Here is a 15,844-nt window from a genome sequence, read left to right as displayed (position 1 = left end):
TCTATCTGTGGTATAAGTAGGTCATCATTGAAATCTTCAATTTTTTGACCACAATGTATCAAGGGGCAGACAGACAGTGGATACAAGGATAAAGTGTTCTTTGAAATTATCAATAATCAATGCTGAATAGCATATACACTATGAAGACATTAAAACAGTTTGCCCATTACTATACACAATTAAGAATTAGACTACATAAAGACAAATGACAGTCAGGGATTAGGAAAAAGAATATCTATAAGCTCAGCGTTTCCTTGTTCTTTTGTAACAATCTCCAGATACCAGGCACGACTATACCGTTGATGAGCAACATTGTTACCCAGTCGGCGCTTGGATTCATCAACCAAGAGAAGCAATGCATTGTCACTTGGTAAATCAATACAATGGCCGTGCAATAATGCCTTGGCAGCCTCCAGACGATCTTCAGTTGAACTATTGCCTATGGCTTTCCGAAAAGCCTCTGAAGCAAGTTTTCTGTGCGTGTAGGGTAGCTGTGCCAATGTGGCGAAGTGCGACTGAACATTGTCGATTAAATTCCTCTGCCTTATAGCATCCAAAGTAGCAACTGGTGGAGGATCCTACAAAAGAATGAAAAGACAGAGTTGGAGGACGGCAAGATGACTAACACCAATGGTAATCCAATCATCGAAATCTCCTGATAGCCGTGTAATCTCATCCTCCAGACTGGATGTCCGCACTCTTTGCTGTCTTTGCTCCTCCTTCAGACTCTGGATCTCTTTCTGAAGAGACTCCTCTCTACCCTCCACGCCAGTAATCTTAGCTAAGAGGCTCTTCTCTCTACCCTCTGTCCGCACTCTCTCCTGTCCTTGCTCCTCCTTCAGACTCTGGTTCTCTTTCTGAAGAGACTCCTCTCTACCCTCCACGCCAGTAATCTTAGCTAAGAGGCTCTTCTCTCTACCCTCTGTCCGCACTCTTTCCTGTCTTTGCTCCTCCTTCAGACTCTGGATCTCTTTCCGAAAATACTCCTCTCTACCCTCCACGCCAGTAATCTTAGCTAAGAGGCTCTTCTCTCTACCCTCTGTCCGCACTCTCTCCTGTCTTTGCTCCTCCTTCAGACTCTGGTTCTCTTTCTGAAGAGACTCCTCCCTACCCTCCAAGCCAGTAATCTTAGCTAAGAGTCTCTCTGTCCCAGACTTCTTTTTCTCCAGATCACCTTCGACTTTGGCAAGTCGCACCTCAGTTACTGCAGTGAATTTCTTCAATATTTCATCCACCAGTGTGGTCCCAGACGGATGGAAAAGAACAGCAGCAGTTTCAACGTTTTCCAAGGAGCCCGCTGGGGAAGATATAAGTAGGGATTAATGAGACAGTAGCAATAACTCTACTTACATGGCAGAGTTTCGCATTGTCCCGCAGGCAGCGGCGATACTAGCTTGTTGAGGTGGGCACGAGCCGAGAATTCGAGCATTTTTTCGGACTTGAACTCGAAGGATTTCGACGTAGAACTATCCGCCCATACGGCTGTCACTGTATTGGGCGGCATGAGAGTCGAAGAAAGAACTGAGGTTTGAACGGCACGTGAAATGTCTCGCAAGGCTTCAACATTCGACTTGGGTAGTTATTACTCGTTCTCAAATGAAGGAATGAATCGCCGCCCTTCGTATTTCTCTGCACATATCGATGATACCTCAAAGCAGGCTCTGGTCTTTGAACACCAGCCCAAGACTCTCTAGTGCAGAGAAACGTCTCGAGGAAGTGGTGAAGGACTGTGAAGGAGCTGTTGAGCGAGTATCATCCCCGGCCTCAGCTGCAGCGTTAAATGGGAGCCTTCTTGGTGTTTCGTCAGCCTATCATGGTACATGCATAGACATGCATATTAGATAGGCAGTAATGTTCTATTACACAGGACGCGAGACTCGAGTGAATGAATCTTCTCTCTACATTTTCCACTGAAGTGTACGTTCAATAACTTCACCTAATACGTCCGTCATCCTTATTCCTATGTACATGATCATTCCGCGCCTTTTTTCAGTGCCTGTGTTGCATCATGTCCTTGGTGAGCAACATAAACCCCAATGACTCTGAGAACTTACTGCTCGATATGCAGGTCTACAAATATTACACAAAAACGGAGACAACTGAGTTCCACATCATCAACCCGCGTTATCAAACTCACCGAGCATGGATCTTGTCTATATATCTCGTTATAGCGGGATGGCTCTCTGGCGTAATTGCTCTTTCAACAATTAATCCCTCTAATCCAAAGATCATTGCATAATCTGCAGCAGTTGGACCATCAGATCCTCGAGCGAACCACGGGTTGTTGCTGAGGTGTTCTTGAATCTACGAGCAGGTTAAACTCAGGCTGATTGAGAATATTGATATCCAACGCCGTTCACCATTTGACTATTTCGTGGAAGCTCCGGGTCGACGTACATCACCCTGTAGGCTTCAAGAACATAACGGAATAAAGGTCGGAGGTACCATGGGGCACGATCCGCGAAACGGGATAATCTTTGCCGGACGACAATCAGAGGCCTCAGAGTTGATTCGGCATAGTATGTATCTGTGGCAGCGAGTAGAGCGGGGGGAGGTGAGTATATTATATTTCGATTCATCATAGAACTTACACTCACAATACAGGTCGTCTAACGTTCCTGCTGAACTCAAAGTCTGCTTACCTCCGTACTTTTGAAGCAGATACACTTCGGTTCAAAGCGTGAAAGTTATCAACGTGAACAGCGGCTTCAAACAGAATGCTTACTGATGATCGCGCTGCTTTCGGCTAGAACTATATGTTCACCTTCATTGCTATCTTCTATCACAGGAGATTTTCCTAACGGGTGTATCTCAAGGAGAGATGGCGGCGCCTTGTAATTCGGCATACGCTGATATTTTCGAACCTCGTACGGTACATTTAATTCCTCCTGACGAGCCCCAAGTTCACAGTTGTGATTCAGCGGACGGTTGAGGTAGAGCGGAGCACGATGAACGCCAAGAACACCTTACCAAAAGCCAAAGAATGCGTTGTGCGCGACTGTTGTTGAGGTGGTGCACAATGATCATCGTAAGGAAGATACAGATGGGTCGTTTGTCATTCGGACAGCCCAGGACTTCGTACTTATATGTGATATGGTAGTATACACTGGCACACGTCTATGAATACCCCATTTTTTCGGGTAGTGGCATTGCCGTTCTATGTAGTCTCCATACAATTACATCGATACTCCTGACCCTTATCCCACCTCTCAGTTTTTGATGCCTAAGCACGGCTTCGGTACAATGACGAAGCGTTAAAAGTGATAACTAATAGCAGCTCAATACTACTGAATTCATACGGAGTCCGGCATATGATATTTCACAATTAGCTTGATCCATTCTAAGAAAGCTAAAGATCAAGACCTACATATAATAATACAAGTCAAATATATACCACCAGCGACAAAAAAACACGCCTGTTTCACGTGTAATGATAGTAGATATCGCGAGTATGAAGTAGGAACTTAATAAAGTGAAATGCGTATCCCTTGAGGTCTTTAGGACAGGTATTTGGAGTAAGCCTCCTCCCATGCTCTCTGGCCCCCCGTCTCGATCACGTCCTATATCGACATCACAGTTCAGCGTCTGGGTGATATTGAAGACAACCACTCACTCCATGACACATTATGATTCTCTCAAAATCCCACTCGCGCACGATCTTCGCATCCCGTCGCATTGCACTGGCGCATAAGAGGATTAGTTAGCAGCGCAAACCATATGAGACTTGAGCGTAAAATTCACTCTTTGTCTTTTCCGATTGTCCAAAGCAATCGTTTGAGGATAGTGCTTGTTGGATTTAGTTTGCCTATGATTGGCACTTTCGGGGAGATCTTCGACTTAGAATACTATAGAAGTACCCAACATCAGCATACAGGATGCTAGGTTGTTAGGTTCGGACAACATACCTGTTCAGTCCCAGGAAGATTGAACAACAGGTCGGCGACAATCAAAGTCTTGGTTGCAACGTGCAGGAATGCGATGTCTTTGTTGGCGAATCCCGAGAAAAAACTAGTACGACTGTCAATTAGGACGTTGCGTTGCATATAGGCACACCTACCAAGCTTTGATCTGCGAGTGAAATATGGTCACCAGGTTAATCTTTCAATGTTGTGATTTTTCGTGGCACTAACCTCATTTTCGAACCCATAGAGTGTCTCATGTGGGTCGGTGCCGTATTCTGAACGGAATAAAGGTAATGTTGACTGGTGGTAACGCAATTACATACCCCCGTCGATGATTAGATCTTCCTTGCTCTGCTTCTTTTTCTCTCTTAGCCCCTCGACACCAATGACCTTTGCTTCTGGATATTCTTTCTTGTACTGACCTTCAGATAAGTCATCGAACAAGTGCAAAAACTCGGCGAGGGATGACTAACCAATGAAGAGATGATGCACAATGTCGGCAGCGATAATCCACCTATCGAGAAGGTAATCTATCGGTAGTGAGAAAATGAAGATTAAACTGACTTGACCGCCCCCAGGGCGTCTATGGCAGACTTTGTGTCTTCAGTGAGTGGTGTTGAGGCAAGTACCCATACATCGCCAGTTGAAAGCTTGATGGCAGTTGAGCGACCTCCCCAGGGTAAAAGTCCAAGAGGACCTCGTCCGAAGGGTCTTTTTGTTGCATGATTAATGAAGACATATTTAGGGCCAAAAACAACTTGGTCACCGAGAGAATGTCCATATGCCAGATGTGACCTTGGTAAAAGCAGATTGCATTGAAAATTAGAGCGAAACCGGGAGTTAGTTATACGACGAACTTCACGAATGACAAGATCTGACAAGTTTGCGCTGACGTTCTGAGACATGAGAAAGCGAAGGTACAGTAGCGCTGTAAACATGAACTGTGAGGCCTTTTATACTCATATCAATCCTGTAGATCGTGATATGTAAATGCGGCGTGTCGGAAAGTATGAGAACCTGACTGGGGAATGAATGTGAAGAAGGCCCTACAAGGCAAGGCTGTACTGACGCGCGCATATTCATTTAGAGAACTTATGAAATGCTTTGATCGACCACAATTGAGTTTTCCATGTACATTGCCCCCAGGAAGTCATCCAATAAGTTCTAGCTGAGCCTATTTTACGATCTTCAACGACAGCCGAGCGTGAAAGGTGCATGTTCATTGAGATGAAAGGTGCGCCACGTGCATCTCGTTCAGTTTTTGGCGATGGTGGTACATACTGTATGGGTTAGTTCTGCACAAAATTTCGTCGGAAAAATTAAGCGTTATGCGTAACTACAAGCTTATTTAGGAGAATGCAATACATACAGTATTTCCCCGAGCCTCAGCCGAAGTGAAATTTCATTTTGCGCAGAACTAACCCTAATAAATCGACTTGTTTGCGAACTACTTATCATCTATTCGCTATCCATCCTGTTATCTGTATCTGTTATTCATTTATCTGCTTGCATTTTCACGCAAGAGTTTCAAGATGCCTGGACCAGGAGGAAAAAAGAATGGAGCAAAGAAGCATCCGAAGACGAATACTGCCAATGAGTTGTCAGTATCCAAATCCTCAGGGGCGCGTAGCTTGGTGTCTGAGTCGTATGTGGAGGAAATTGGTAATGCAGAAGGATGGAATCGCACTGTGGACATCCTGTGCGACTACTTCAACATTCCTGGTACGTCTATCATCCGGGAAGGTTTTTGACTTCATTAATTCATTTCGTAGACCTGAATAGTAGAAGCGGGCTTAGACGTGTACATTCCAATTTTGATGCTATATGGCGACGTCTAGATGGAGCATACACGAAATATGAGAGGAATGAGCGTATTTTGATTGGAATAGTTGGAATTTATGCCAAGATGTGTGCAGATGCGATTCTGAGAGACAAATTATTTCAACGAGGCCAGTAATAACCGACATACATACTTCATTCTCCCTACGTTTCTTACCTTCTCTATTCAGGCTTCCTCTCGAAAATAGTACGGCTTCTTGATAGCAACTATTGTCGACATCTTGCTCTCCGTGCACTGTCTAGCGTGGCTCACTTTGGCTCTTCAGACCTCTTTATAGAGATATCCAAACTTACCCCTGCGCTGGTAGGCTTACTCGAAGAACACTCTGACGACGAAAACATCGCGGAGCTGATCATCACTATTTTCTCTCATTCTGTAGTACCTGTACTTGTCAAATTGTCAGACACTCAACAAGATAATCAGTCCGATGTTGCACTGCTGAAAACTCTTGATATGGCCCGGGTTATCAAGGAGGTTACTCTACAGATCAAAAAACCATTCGCGTCGAAATTTCTTATCGAGCATGGCGCTCGCATGCTTTCTCTCTCTGCAGAAACCTGCTCTGAAGCCATGTTCGCGAACCCTTCCTCTGTCCACTTTCTTGTGGCGGGTCTGCGGAGCACTGAATGGGAAAATCGGACCACCTGTCTCAACGGTGTGCTCCGCTTATTTCGAATGAAAGCTGAGACAGATACTCGCAACCTTGACCTCAGGACCTTCTTCCAGCATGCCCGACAGCGCCTTCCTGACCATCTTATGGACATACTAGGCGACTACGGCCTTCTACGCTCAGAGACGATAATCATGAAGACTACGGAATCACAATTCCAACGTGCAATCATGTCTGTTCTACAGGATCGGGACCTGCATAAGCTAGGGCTGATCCTAGCAGATCTTATTGTCCAAACCGAGTTTTCAATACCTGACGGTGCTTTCGAGGAAGAAGATCCACGCACGGGAAAGCGGCAAAAGGCCACGTTCGACACTGGACTCCCTTTCAAAACATTCCGGGAAGCCTTACCACAATGCGCAAGAGTTTTTCGGCAAAGAGCCGCGCCTGGAGAGCTCGACAAGGCTGATATACTAGACATCAAGTATTTGATCATGCAAGCAAACATCCGTGCTGCCGCTGAAGTTGGTTCGAAGGGTCTTTTGCGAAATCCGAATATGGCTTACTTTCAGTATGCTCAAAGTCTGCTCGCGGACCCTGCCGTGGTGTTGAGGTCGGCGAAAAAGGGGTTGAAGTGTAAGCAGACTTCGCCGTTCATACGATTCCAACTGCTGCAGAGGGCGGTGGAGAATGCGGGCCAACTGGGGTTGCAAACACTTGAACAGGCTTCATCCGCTGAGGATCCAAAATGGGAAGAAGGAGTGGCGTTCTTTATGAGCGCTTGGACCGACTCCAACACTTTCCTTGCGGAGGCGCCTCCGGACAATCGACATATGAGGAATGTTCTATATTGGAACATTCTACTTGCTATTATCATTCGAGGGCCTGAACTCAATCCTAATCTGGAAGAAATAAAGGTACGTCTCGTTCAAAGATGTCAGGACTACGATGGTCTAATGTTGTGCTTAGTCCTCCCTCAAAAAACTATCAGAATCTGACGACTTCACCCGCGCTTTCTCCCAGCCGATACCTAATACTCAGTTGCGTCTCGCCCAAGCCGCCATCGTAGAGCAATATTCCGCAGCCGTCTCCGAATGGGAGGAAGTCATTTTACGATTAAACAACTCGAGTGAAAAACAACCTGAAGTTTTGCCTGACTCGGAAAAGGTTCAGAATGACCTGAACAATTTCTTGAACGACCTACAGCTGGATGACGAATCCCCTGCAAAAAGGGTAGCTGCCCATCCAAAGGTGAATTTGAACAGTGTGCTGCTGTATCAATGCTCGTGGTGTAAGAATCCTAGTGCTATGTTGAAGAAATGTTCAGGTTGTTCTCAAACGAGGTGAATCTTGAACTGGACGTCTACCCGATCAATAAGACTGATACCTTTCTATCCAGATATTGTGACGCGTCTTGCCAGAAGCTGCACTGGACGGAACATAAGAAGAGGTGTAATAAACAGAAAGATTGAGCGTGGTACTGCATGTGGTTGTGTCCTTCGTATTTTATCTTGCGCGCACATCGTATGCGTACTATTCAAAATACTGCACTTCTTCAATGAAGTCAAACGTCGGATGTTCATTTATTCGAAATTGACAAGTCATCTGGTTTTGTAAATATTCCCGTTCATTTTCTCTGGACTCTACACGGAGCGGGAGAGCTGGCTGGCTGCAAACCTCATAAGATGATAGTGGGGCAGTGCACGGCTTGACCATGACCGGCGCAAATACTGCAGACACCAATGATGTTCGCATCTCCTAGGTCTCAATTTTGATACGACTGACCGTGACGACAACAAAGCGGAAATGCAAATGATTAGGGCTGCTCAATTCTTGCCTCACCTCACCGCCTCACCTCACGAGCTGTCACGGAATTCCGCTTTTGGATGTCTGATTGATCCGGGCTGATTTACCGTCGCCTTGTTTTCTCGTTTTCATCCTCTCATTTTCATTCGACAAGACTGTCCGGTTCATCTTCGTTCATTGATGGTATGTAGCTGGTACACCTACCTTACAACAACACTATCAGTAAATTCTCCATCGAAATTTTGTGCTTCTTCATCTTCAAAGCCATTATCATGTTGAAAGGAATCATCATTGGAGTTATCAGAATCCTCCATGAGCTTCCATGAGGTGAGAGGCAACAGTAGGCAACAGTAAAGGCTTGCGCGACATTGAACAACTCATTCAGCACCTCTGCACAAGTAATCTGAGAGACTGAGGCATAATGAATATAAAGTCTTGCTGCAACTACTGTATATTACACATATGGTGCCGATCAATCGGACATCCAAAAGCGGAATTTCGTGACAGCTCGTGAGGTGAGGTGAGGTGAGGCAAGAATTGAGCAGCCCTATTGGCGTAAGCATTGACCAGGTTTTGACTTTGAGGTCTTGCGACGTGGGAAATTTCTCGAACAATGACCACCAAGAACAATAGCCTCCATAAACATCACTTCGTGCTTCGTGACACGTTGCCGAGCTCACAAAACGTCTATTGTTCTTTGTGAGATGGGATATATAAAAGACCCCCAAAAGCAGATGCATCCCTCACACATCTTACTCCCGGTTTCTTTTCACTTTTTTCACTTTCCTTTCAACCCAAGTAGACTCTTAGAAGCCAGGTGCTTGACGACCAGAAACGATAAGAAGATAGACTTACTCTCTTTACACGAACAACTTCAGCCATGTTTCCTCAATTTTCCTCGACTTTTGTCCTTGCCCTGGTGGCTTCTGTAAACGCTGCCCCGACTCTTCTTAGCAAACCGGCCCATCGCTTTACGGACTTCTTTTCGATTCATCGACGGGCTGCCTCTGTAGAGGTACAAAAACAAAATGGCCTGATGGCTCAGGCGCAGAACGCTGCATTCGCAGCTATGACTGAAAATTCCACATGCACGAGTGAGTATCAGGATTGCTTGTCACTTCATTCAAGTAGACTGACAAAATGCATCTTAGCTGGCCAAGATGCTTGCGTTAACGGCGCTTTCGCCCAATGTACTGGCTCCACGTTCAGCTTGACGCCATGCTCTTCAGGCCTATCCTGCTTTGCCCTCCCGTTACTAAACAGTAATGGTACATCAATTAGCTGCGATACCGAAGCTGATGTAGAGGCAAGAATACAGGCCGCCGGCGTAGAGGGTGGAATTTTCGGCAACTCCACGACCACGACATCGACCGCGGGTGCTGTCAACACTACTTCTAGTGCCAGCAACGCCAATTCCACTGATACTGGAGATGATTCTGATTGTGGTGACGATGATGAGCCTGATATCACGTCAAACTCCATGACTGCCACCAGCATGGACTGCGGGGATGAAACGACTACCTTTCCCACTGCCTCTGTAACTGTGGTCACCGCTGTCGCGTCCGCATCGTCTCCTGCTCTCGGCACCGGCGAAGTCGTAACAGCTACTGCGCCAATCCTTTCATCTGCGGGCTCTGTGACGACCACTGTGACTTCATCGTCTAATGCCACAACATCCGCATCCAATTCAGACTCGACTACAACCGTCATCGATATCCCTGCTGGCACTGATGGCGCTTTCCCGACCGCCTCAGTTTCAGCTGCTATTGCGTCTATCGCCAGTGCTCTCTCAGCTTCCGCGGCTTCTGCTAGTGCAGCGACCGCCTCTGGGTCAGCAACTGCGTCTCCCAGCGTCGCACAAAATTTATTCACTCTCAACCCGAGTTCGGTTTCCGTTTCCTCTACCATTGTTCCAACTTCATCCTCGGTACCTGTCCGTCGTGCTATCCGAGGCCGACAAATCCTTTCCACTGCATCAGCCGACTTGACCACCTCAGTTTCCACTTCATCTTTTTCAGACGTTGCGGTCGCCACATCATCTCCTTCTTCCACTGGCATTAACACTGACTCAGTCATTGGTACCGCCGCAATTGCTAGCATCTCCTCGGGCACAATAGCCGCATCCGCTATCGGGAGTCCAGGCGTTGCATCTTCGTCCTCAGCTTCTTCAATTGCCGCCGCTATTACTTCCTCCACTACTATTACCTCATCCAGTTCCAGTACCACTGATACTCTCGCTACATCCGGAGCAACAGTTACAGTGACGACTACTATGTTTCTGATTGTGCCGGGACAAACCGGGACCGCCACTGCGGTGCTTTCAATTCCTACGACTGCCTCGGGTTCAAGCGCTGCAACTACTTCAGCCTCTGTTTTGAGTGACTCTGCCATCTCAGCAGCGTCATCGACAGCGAGTAGTTCGGTTCCCCTTGTTACTGATGCTGCTTCTTCGTCATCATCTGCTGTTTCTTCTTCCCTTGTTGCCTCAACGGATGTAAACTCCGCCACAGATTCCGCTATAACCTCTTTTACTGTTCTTTCTGCTCCCTCCGCCACCGCCGCCTCTTCTTCCACATCCGCGGGATTTCAGTTTACCGGATCTGGATTCGGTAGACGTTCATGGACCCGGGCTACTGGTGCCATATAACTGGCAAGGTCATATATGAGTAAATGGACTCTGTTTTCTTACTACTGCCATACTTACGGGCAATATCTGTATCAATAGCCTTTTTAGCATACTGTGGTGATGATTTGTAGTTGTAATATAATGAGCGGACTGAACAAATGATTTATCGAGCGCTCGTGTATTTTTCCTACGTTAGACGCACAGCAGGAGTTTCGTTCACTCTCGTCAGACGAGGTCAGACGTATGCTGACTTTTTTGTCTCAGATTTGATTACTGAGAGGATTCAACAGGTCGGTGTACAACTGATCTTTGATTGTTCCATTTTTAGTTGTCGGCCGCGGGCCCCATTGACCTTAGGCTATATTCCTTCAACGCGGTTGCCGTTTTTCGTAATACTTTGTACTGTATAGTGGATTTTCGAGATTGAGGAAGATCGACCAAGTGGTACATGTACAAGAAATAATCATTACCATATGTTTGAAGATTGGTGCATGATTTAACTGCTGCTGTCTGCATAGTGTACATATATAGTTCGGTATGGTCCATCGTGCAACTTCAGGCTTGTATGAAATGGGAGGGAATGGGAACATGGGTAGAGCAGATAGAAATACACGGTTCCATCAAAAACAGCCTGGATCCACGGGCACATTCAAGCCCATTCACTTGCAGCGAATATAGTATATACGTTGAAGGATATGCTAACATTGAGTAACATTGCAAGCAAGGCGGTGGCCCCGCACTTACAGGCTAGCACAGACTAGGATATGATCCCACGTGGTATTCTCCAATATTTACATATAAAGTGGTCCTTTCACCGCGATGCCCATCTCGTTTTCCCTTAAATCGGTCTAGCATCATGAAAAGCACCAATAAACTCGCACTCGTACTTGCGATAAGTACCGCGTTTTTTGTTGCAGAAATATCAGGCAAGTAAATCTCCCCTCGTCGCCTCCGGATTAGTGTGAACACGGATGCAGTGGGCTTCAGAACGAGCAGTATCGCGCTGATTGCGGATGCGGTATGTACACAATATCAACCCTTGAGATAACGTTATATCTCTTAGATCTTGCTACCCAGTTTCACTATCTGAACGTAGGTTCTATCTAATTAAATTCTTTCGTTTCCTCGCTTGATATGGAACAAATTATAGGACGTGGTTGCATAGTCTGTATATTTTCCCTCTGCTCCCTACTTGAAAATAAACTGCGCTTAGTGCGATAGCATTTTTAGCGGCGTATGTACGTGCAGCATATTAGTTGCGATTGACTTTACCTCTGAATCCTTTGATCGTTCACAGGTTCAAGATCGAGGGCACGCGGTCCGTGTAATAATGCGCAACACGCCAATAATCGATACTCACCTTCCCGCTCTAGATAGAAGGCTTTACATACGCTTTCCATCGAGCTGAACTTGTCGGTACGTTTTTTCTGCAGTAGTATGATCAGAACCTGGGTTTGATGTGTGGCGCAGGTTCTTTCTTCAATGGAGTGTTCCTTCTTGCTCTTGCCCTTTCGATTTTTCTACAATCTTTGGAGAGATTCATCACGATTGAGCAAGTAAAAGACCCGAAAGATATCCTCATCGTCGGATGTGTTGGTCTTGCACTCAACATTCTCAGCGTTTTACTTGTGCACGGCACGTTATTAACTTTATCATTCACCTCTAACTTAATCAACAAGTAGCCGTAGATCACGGTTCTCACAATCACGGCCACTCAGATGGACAAAGTGGAATTCCACATGCAATCGAGATGTCGGATGAGATAATGCTAGCCGTAAGTTTCAACACCTCAGTCTATCTACACCCTTCCGTGAATCGTTTATAGCATGCCGGGCATAACCATACGAACACTCGGAAGCTTTCAAAAAACCATTCACATAATTTCGGGATGCTCGCCGTTCTTATTCACCTCTGTGGTGACGCTATAAACAGTCTGTTTCCAAATGTTTGTCGATTATTCTGTCGTCGCTAACTCGGCTACAAGATATTGGCGTTGTCAGTGCGGCTATACTGATATTGAAGCTCACTTCACCCAATCGGTTCTATGCTGACCCTGCCGCCTCCATGCTCATAAGCTTCATCATATTTGGAACAGCCATCCCTCTCACTATACGTACGGGTCGAATTCTACTAGAAGCTGCACCGATTGGCTTGGACTTGCAGAAAGTCACAGACGATCTCAGTGGAATCCCGAACGTGGTGTCGATACATGACCTCCATGTCTGGCATTTATCGCAAACCGAAATCCTCGCTTCTTTACATGTCTGTGTACCGTCAGGAACGAGTTTTGAGGAATGGGGAAAAACGGAACAGATTATACATCATTGCTTCTCCGAGTATGGAGTCGCACACGCCACCATTTCTCCAGAGGTGCATCCGCAAGGAATGGATAGCCAGACACAGACAATGGTGGGTGGATCCGGTGACGAGCTATTAGGGACATGCAAGGTACCTTCAAAGGATGGTTTTGGTTGTATTTTTGGAGATAATCACGCAAATGGAATGCGGAGGAGAAATATCGACCATAGTCATGGTCATGCTTGATGCGGTATAATCTTTCGAATCTATATATTTTTTCATCGACGTACAGTCACAATAAAAGACATTTGAGTACATATTGAGATAAATACGGCCAATATGTCGAGAAGTAATAGAAATTTTCACCGCGACACTACAAACATTGACTGTAGTAAGGCCCGCTCGACGTACAGGTTGAACCACTTGCACAAACAGTAGCGCCCGTCCAGCCTTGACCTCCGCTGTAGATTTGATGAATGAGATGGCAATCAAGATATGAGTTGATTTTGAGCTTACCATTGGCCATACTTTGTTTGAGTGGCTGCTGGCGCGCTGGAGGTAGTAGTGCCCGTACCAGTACCAGTACCAGTGCCGGTGCCGGTGCCGGTGCCAGTACCAGTGCTGCTGAAAGTAGATCCAATAGCTCCGAACTTGATGTTGGAGAAGACAACCTGGGCATTAGGACTCTGAGTCTCAACCTGATCGGGCTGTCCGGAAGTAGTTGCGCAAGTTCCACGGGCAGCACCGGGACCAGTTTTGCCGACAGGGTAAGTCGAGTCCAACCAAAGCATCTCAGCGGCATCATCATCCCAAATACTGAGAACGAGGACCATGCCCCGACTGAAAGCGGCACCCATGCCAGTAAGTCCACCCTTTTCGGAGAAAGTGTTCGTGTCACCGAAAGCGGTCTTTTGTTGGTCGCAAAAGTCGGTGGTGATTTCGTTAGTAGGGGTGACTCCGGCGATGTTGCTCATCGAATTCTGGATGACTTGACCATTTTGGACGTAGATACGACGAATGGCAGTGAGGTCACCGGTGGTGGTGTTGTCCGAAGTGATGAATTGGGTGACCACGGTTATTTTGGAAGTGGTGTCGACTGTGAGACCTGGGCCGTAGAAGCTGGTGTCGCCCATACGGAACTTTGTCAAGAACATTTCTTATCAGCTCCAATGTGAATAGTTCACTTGTATGCTTAGAACTCACCGAGTTAAAGTCACATCCTGCTTGGTCACAGATACCCGCCGTTGAGTTGGGTGAAGAGCAAGAGTCGCCAGTACAGGCGGTTCCTCCTTGCGCAGTACAGGGGTGAGGAGTAAGGGCCTCAGAGATAGAGTTGGCTTCCCAGATCTGGAGAATATCCAGATTCAATATCTGACTAGTTGATGCAGATGGATCAGGGAATACGACTCACGTCCATCTCGTTGCAGCAAATACCGGTTCCACCAGTTCCAGCATTCGGACTAGTGCTAGAAGGAGTCCAGCCTTCGACGTTAGCCTATCGGAAGAACAGTGAGCAATAAGCAAAGACACCCCATTGAATCTGAGTCTGACCTTTCCTTCAATGAACTTGATATCTCTGGGGCATTGCGAGTCACAATATCCAGTGCCGTATTTTGCACCGGCTTTGTTAGTAGGATATTCAGACTAGATTACGAGAAATGAGAGGATGGTCGAGGATGTATCATACCGTGGAAAACGTACCAATCCACCGTCTGCATCCATTTCCGAAAAGTACAATGCACCATTGAGACCACAGGGGAGGGCTGAGACGTCAACATCAAAGGTGAATTCTTGGTTCAATGGGTTGAACATCTGGTATTCTGTCTCGCTACCGGGGGCCATAAGGTACACACGGGAGCCGACGTTTGTCTGAGCAGAAGCAGTGACGAATTTGAGAGTCAGAGCATTTCCGCTCGTGGAGATACCATAGGTTCCTGTGAAGATATTTGAACGTCGAAAGATCGAAGACAACGAATCGAAACAACAGCCCTCACCTTCGTAGTCAGCCCCATCAAGAGCACAGTTGGCAGCACAGGTAGTTCCATCGGGGCATACAGTTGCGTTCCACTCGTTTCCGGTGTAGCAGTTGGTGTAGCCGCCCACTACATGAGTCCATCGCCAGTTGGAGTCAAGCACGACCGATGAAGACTGGGTAGTGCATGAGCCACCACTAGTGCACTGTTCCCAGGTGAGCGGAGGATGAGTCTCAGCGGTGCTTGTTCCGGCTTGCTGGCCGTATACAACGGCGAGGTAAGCGAAAGAGAGGAGAGCTGCTGTTCGGAACATGATGAGCCTGTGACGAATGTTTGGAACCGATGCTGGTTGCATCCATTTCTTGATCACTTATATACTGAAGGATAACCCTTTCAAAGAGGAAAAGCGAATGGTGTACTGACGCGGGGATTATCCGGTTGAGGGGTATGGATAAGTGGAAGTAGATTATCCGGGGTGTTTACGCTCGACAGCAGCGACTGCCTTGGAAGATAGCAAAACTAGTACAGAATATTTGGTGAAGTTTCTGTGTCTGCGTGTACCGCAGACACGGAGTTTTGTCGCGACATGGAGGAACTTCGTCGAAGGCGATTGATGGGTGGAATGTCCACGTTCAGATGCCAAGCGGAAGGTAACGAAAGATATCGTCTACTTTTGGATTTCGGTGCTTTTCGAGACCACCTGCTGATACGTTGAATACGAGAACACAGCGACGTCGAGCGTCATCAAAGAGGCTATACGATCCACGAAACAGCGGAGGAAAGAAGGTT

General features: G+C 46.6%; 7 protein-coding genes across 7 annotated transcripts; 3 read left to right on the top strand and 4 right to left on the bottom strand.

The window, feature by feature from the left end:
* Positions 1-212: 212 nt before the first annotated feature.
* Positions 213-1,504, bottom strand: C8R40DRAFT_1178088 (uncharacterized protein; the record flags this gene model as incomplete). Its single annotated transcript, XM_046232797.1, has 3 exons — positions 213-578; positions 627-1,297; positions 1,351-1,504. 3 exons carry the CDS (start codon positions 1,502-1,504, stop codon positions 213-215), a joined length of 1,191 nt encoding a protein of 396 aa, XP_046079252.1.
* Positions 1,505-1,972: 468 nt separating this feature from the next.
* On the bottom strand, positions 1,973-3,027 carry C8R40DRAFT_1178087 (thioredoxin-like protein; the record flags this gene model as incomplete). Its single annotated transcript, XM_046232796.1, has 7 exons — positions 1,973-1,996; positions 2,055-2,070; positions 2,138-2,304; positions 2,361-2,527; positions 2,598-2,666; positions 2,726-2,888; positions 2,971-3,027. 7 exons carry the CDS (start codon positions 3,025-3,027, stop codon positions 1,973-1,975), a joined length of 663 nt encoding a protein of 220 aa, XP_046079251.1.
* Positions 3,028-3,229: 202 nt separating this feature from the next.
* Positions 3,230-5,052, bottom strand: C8R40DRAFT_852744 (uncharacterized protein). The gene is made up of 12 exons (XM_046236455.1): positions 4,972-5,052; positions 4,760-4,919; positions 4,669-4,697; positions 4,467-4,613; positions 4,376-4,416; positions 4,226-4,324; positions 4,131-4,177; positions 4,058-4,068; positions 3,906-4,008; positions 3,742-3,845; positions 3,614-3,680; positions 3,230-3,560 (listed from the first exon to the last, which is right to left on the bottom strand). Exons 2-12 carry the CDS (start codon positions 4,838-4,840, stop codon positions 3,498-3,500), a joined length of 792 nt encoding a protein of 263 aa, XP_046079250.1. The 5' UTR covers positions 4,841-4,919; positions 4,972-5,052; the 3' UTR covers positions 3,230-3,497.
* A 61-nt stretch (positions 5,053-5,113) lies between these two features.
* C8R40DRAFT_1135862 (uncharacterized protein) lies at positions 5,114-8,254 on the top strand. Its single transcript, XM_046229362.1, has 5 exons — positions 5,114-5,624; positions 5,675-5,851; positions 5,912-7,269; positions 7,322-7,695; positions 7,752-8,254. Exons 1-5 carry the CDS (start codon positions 5,435-5,437, stop codon positions 7,822-7,824), a joined length of 2,172 nt encoding a protein of 723 aa, XP_046079249.1. The 5' UTR covers positions 5,114-5,434; the 3' UTR covers positions 7,825-8,254.
* A 784-nt stretch (positions 8,255-9,038) lies between these two features.
* C8R40DRAFT_1062605 (uncharacterized protein) lies at positions 9,039-9,533 on the top strand (the record flags this gene model as incomplete). Its single annotated transcript, XM_046225481.1, has 2 exons — positions 9,039-9,252; positions 9,310-9,533. Coding segments are annotated over 2 exons (438 nt in total), but the record flags the coding sequence as incomplete, so codon positions are not given.
* Positions 9,534-11,640: 2,107 nt separating this feature from the next.
* On the top strand, positions 11,641-13,328 carry C8R40DRAFT_1164082 (putative CDF zinc transporter; the record flags this gene model as incomplete). The annotated part of the gene is made up of 10 exons (XM_046230442.1): positions 11,641-11,710; positions 11,762-11,802; positions 11,862-11,880; positions 12,006-12,022; positions 12,082-12,102; positions 12,158-12,200; positions 12,255-12,419; positions 12,473-12,558; positions 12,610-12,715; positions 12,769-13,328. 10 exons carry the CDS (start codon positions 11,641-11,643, stop codon positions 13,326-13,328), a joined length of 1,128 nt encoding a protein of 375 aa, XP_046079247.1.
* A 127-nt stretch (positions 13,329-13,455) lies between these two features.
* C8R40DRAFT_1178082 (cellulase CEL7A) lies at positions 13,456-15,368 on the bottom strand (the record flags this gene model as incomplete). The annotated part of the gene is made up of 7 exons (XM_046232795.1): positions 13,456-13,543; positions 13,599-14,221; positions 14,286-14,429; positions 14,494-14,577; positions 14,634-14,726; positions 14,784-15,016; positions 15,077-15,368. 7 exons carry the CDS (start codon positions 15,366-15,368, stop codon positions 13,456-13,458), a joined length of 1,557 nt encoding a protein of 518 aa, XP_046079246.1.
* Positions 15,369-15,844: the final 476 nt, after the last annotated feature.

The sequence above is a fragment of the Lentinula edodes genome, assembly GCF_021015755.1.
Source record: "Lentinula edodes strain Le(Bin) 0899 ss11 chromosome Unknown C8R40scaffold_75, whole genome shotgun sequence".
NCBI lineage: Eukaryota > Fungi > Basidiomycota > Agaricomycetes > Agaricales > Omphalotaceae > Lentinula > Lentinula edodes.
Note: the sequence above shows the minus strand (reverse complement) of the source record. Positions and strands in the feature narration are given on the sequence as shown.

What these genes read in the sequence shown, in the direction of transcription:
- C8R40DRAFT_1135862 (XM_046229362.1), top strand. Translation starts at nt 5,435, where the DNA reads ATGCCTGGACCAGGAGGAAAAAAGAATGGAGCAAAGAAGCATCCGAAG. An exon ending in AGACAAATTATTTCAACGAG is followed by an intron (nt 5,852 to 5,911) that starts GCCAGTAATAAC and finishes TTCTCTATTCAG; the next exon opens with GCTTCCTCTCGAAAATAGTA. An exon ending in CTAATCTGGAAGAAATAAAG is followed by an intron (nt 7,270 to 7,321) that starts GTACGTCTCGTT and finishes TGTTGTGCTTAG; the next exon opens with TCCTCCCTCAAAAAACTATC.
- C8R40DRAFT_852744 (XM_046236455.1), bottom strand. Translation starts at nt 4,840, where the DNA reads ATGTTTACAGCGCTACTGTACCTTCGCTTTCTCATGTCTCAGAACGTC. An exon ending in TGTGCATCATCTCTTCATTG is followed by an intron (nt 4,325 to 4,375) that starts GTTAGTCATCCC and finishes ACTTATCTGAAG; the next exon opens with GTCAGTACAAGAAAGAATAT. An exon ending in ATCTTCCTGGGACTGAACAG is followed by an intron (nt 3,846 to 3,905) that starts GTATGTTGTCCG and finishes GTACTTCTATAG; the next exon opens with TATTCTAAGTCGAAGATCTC.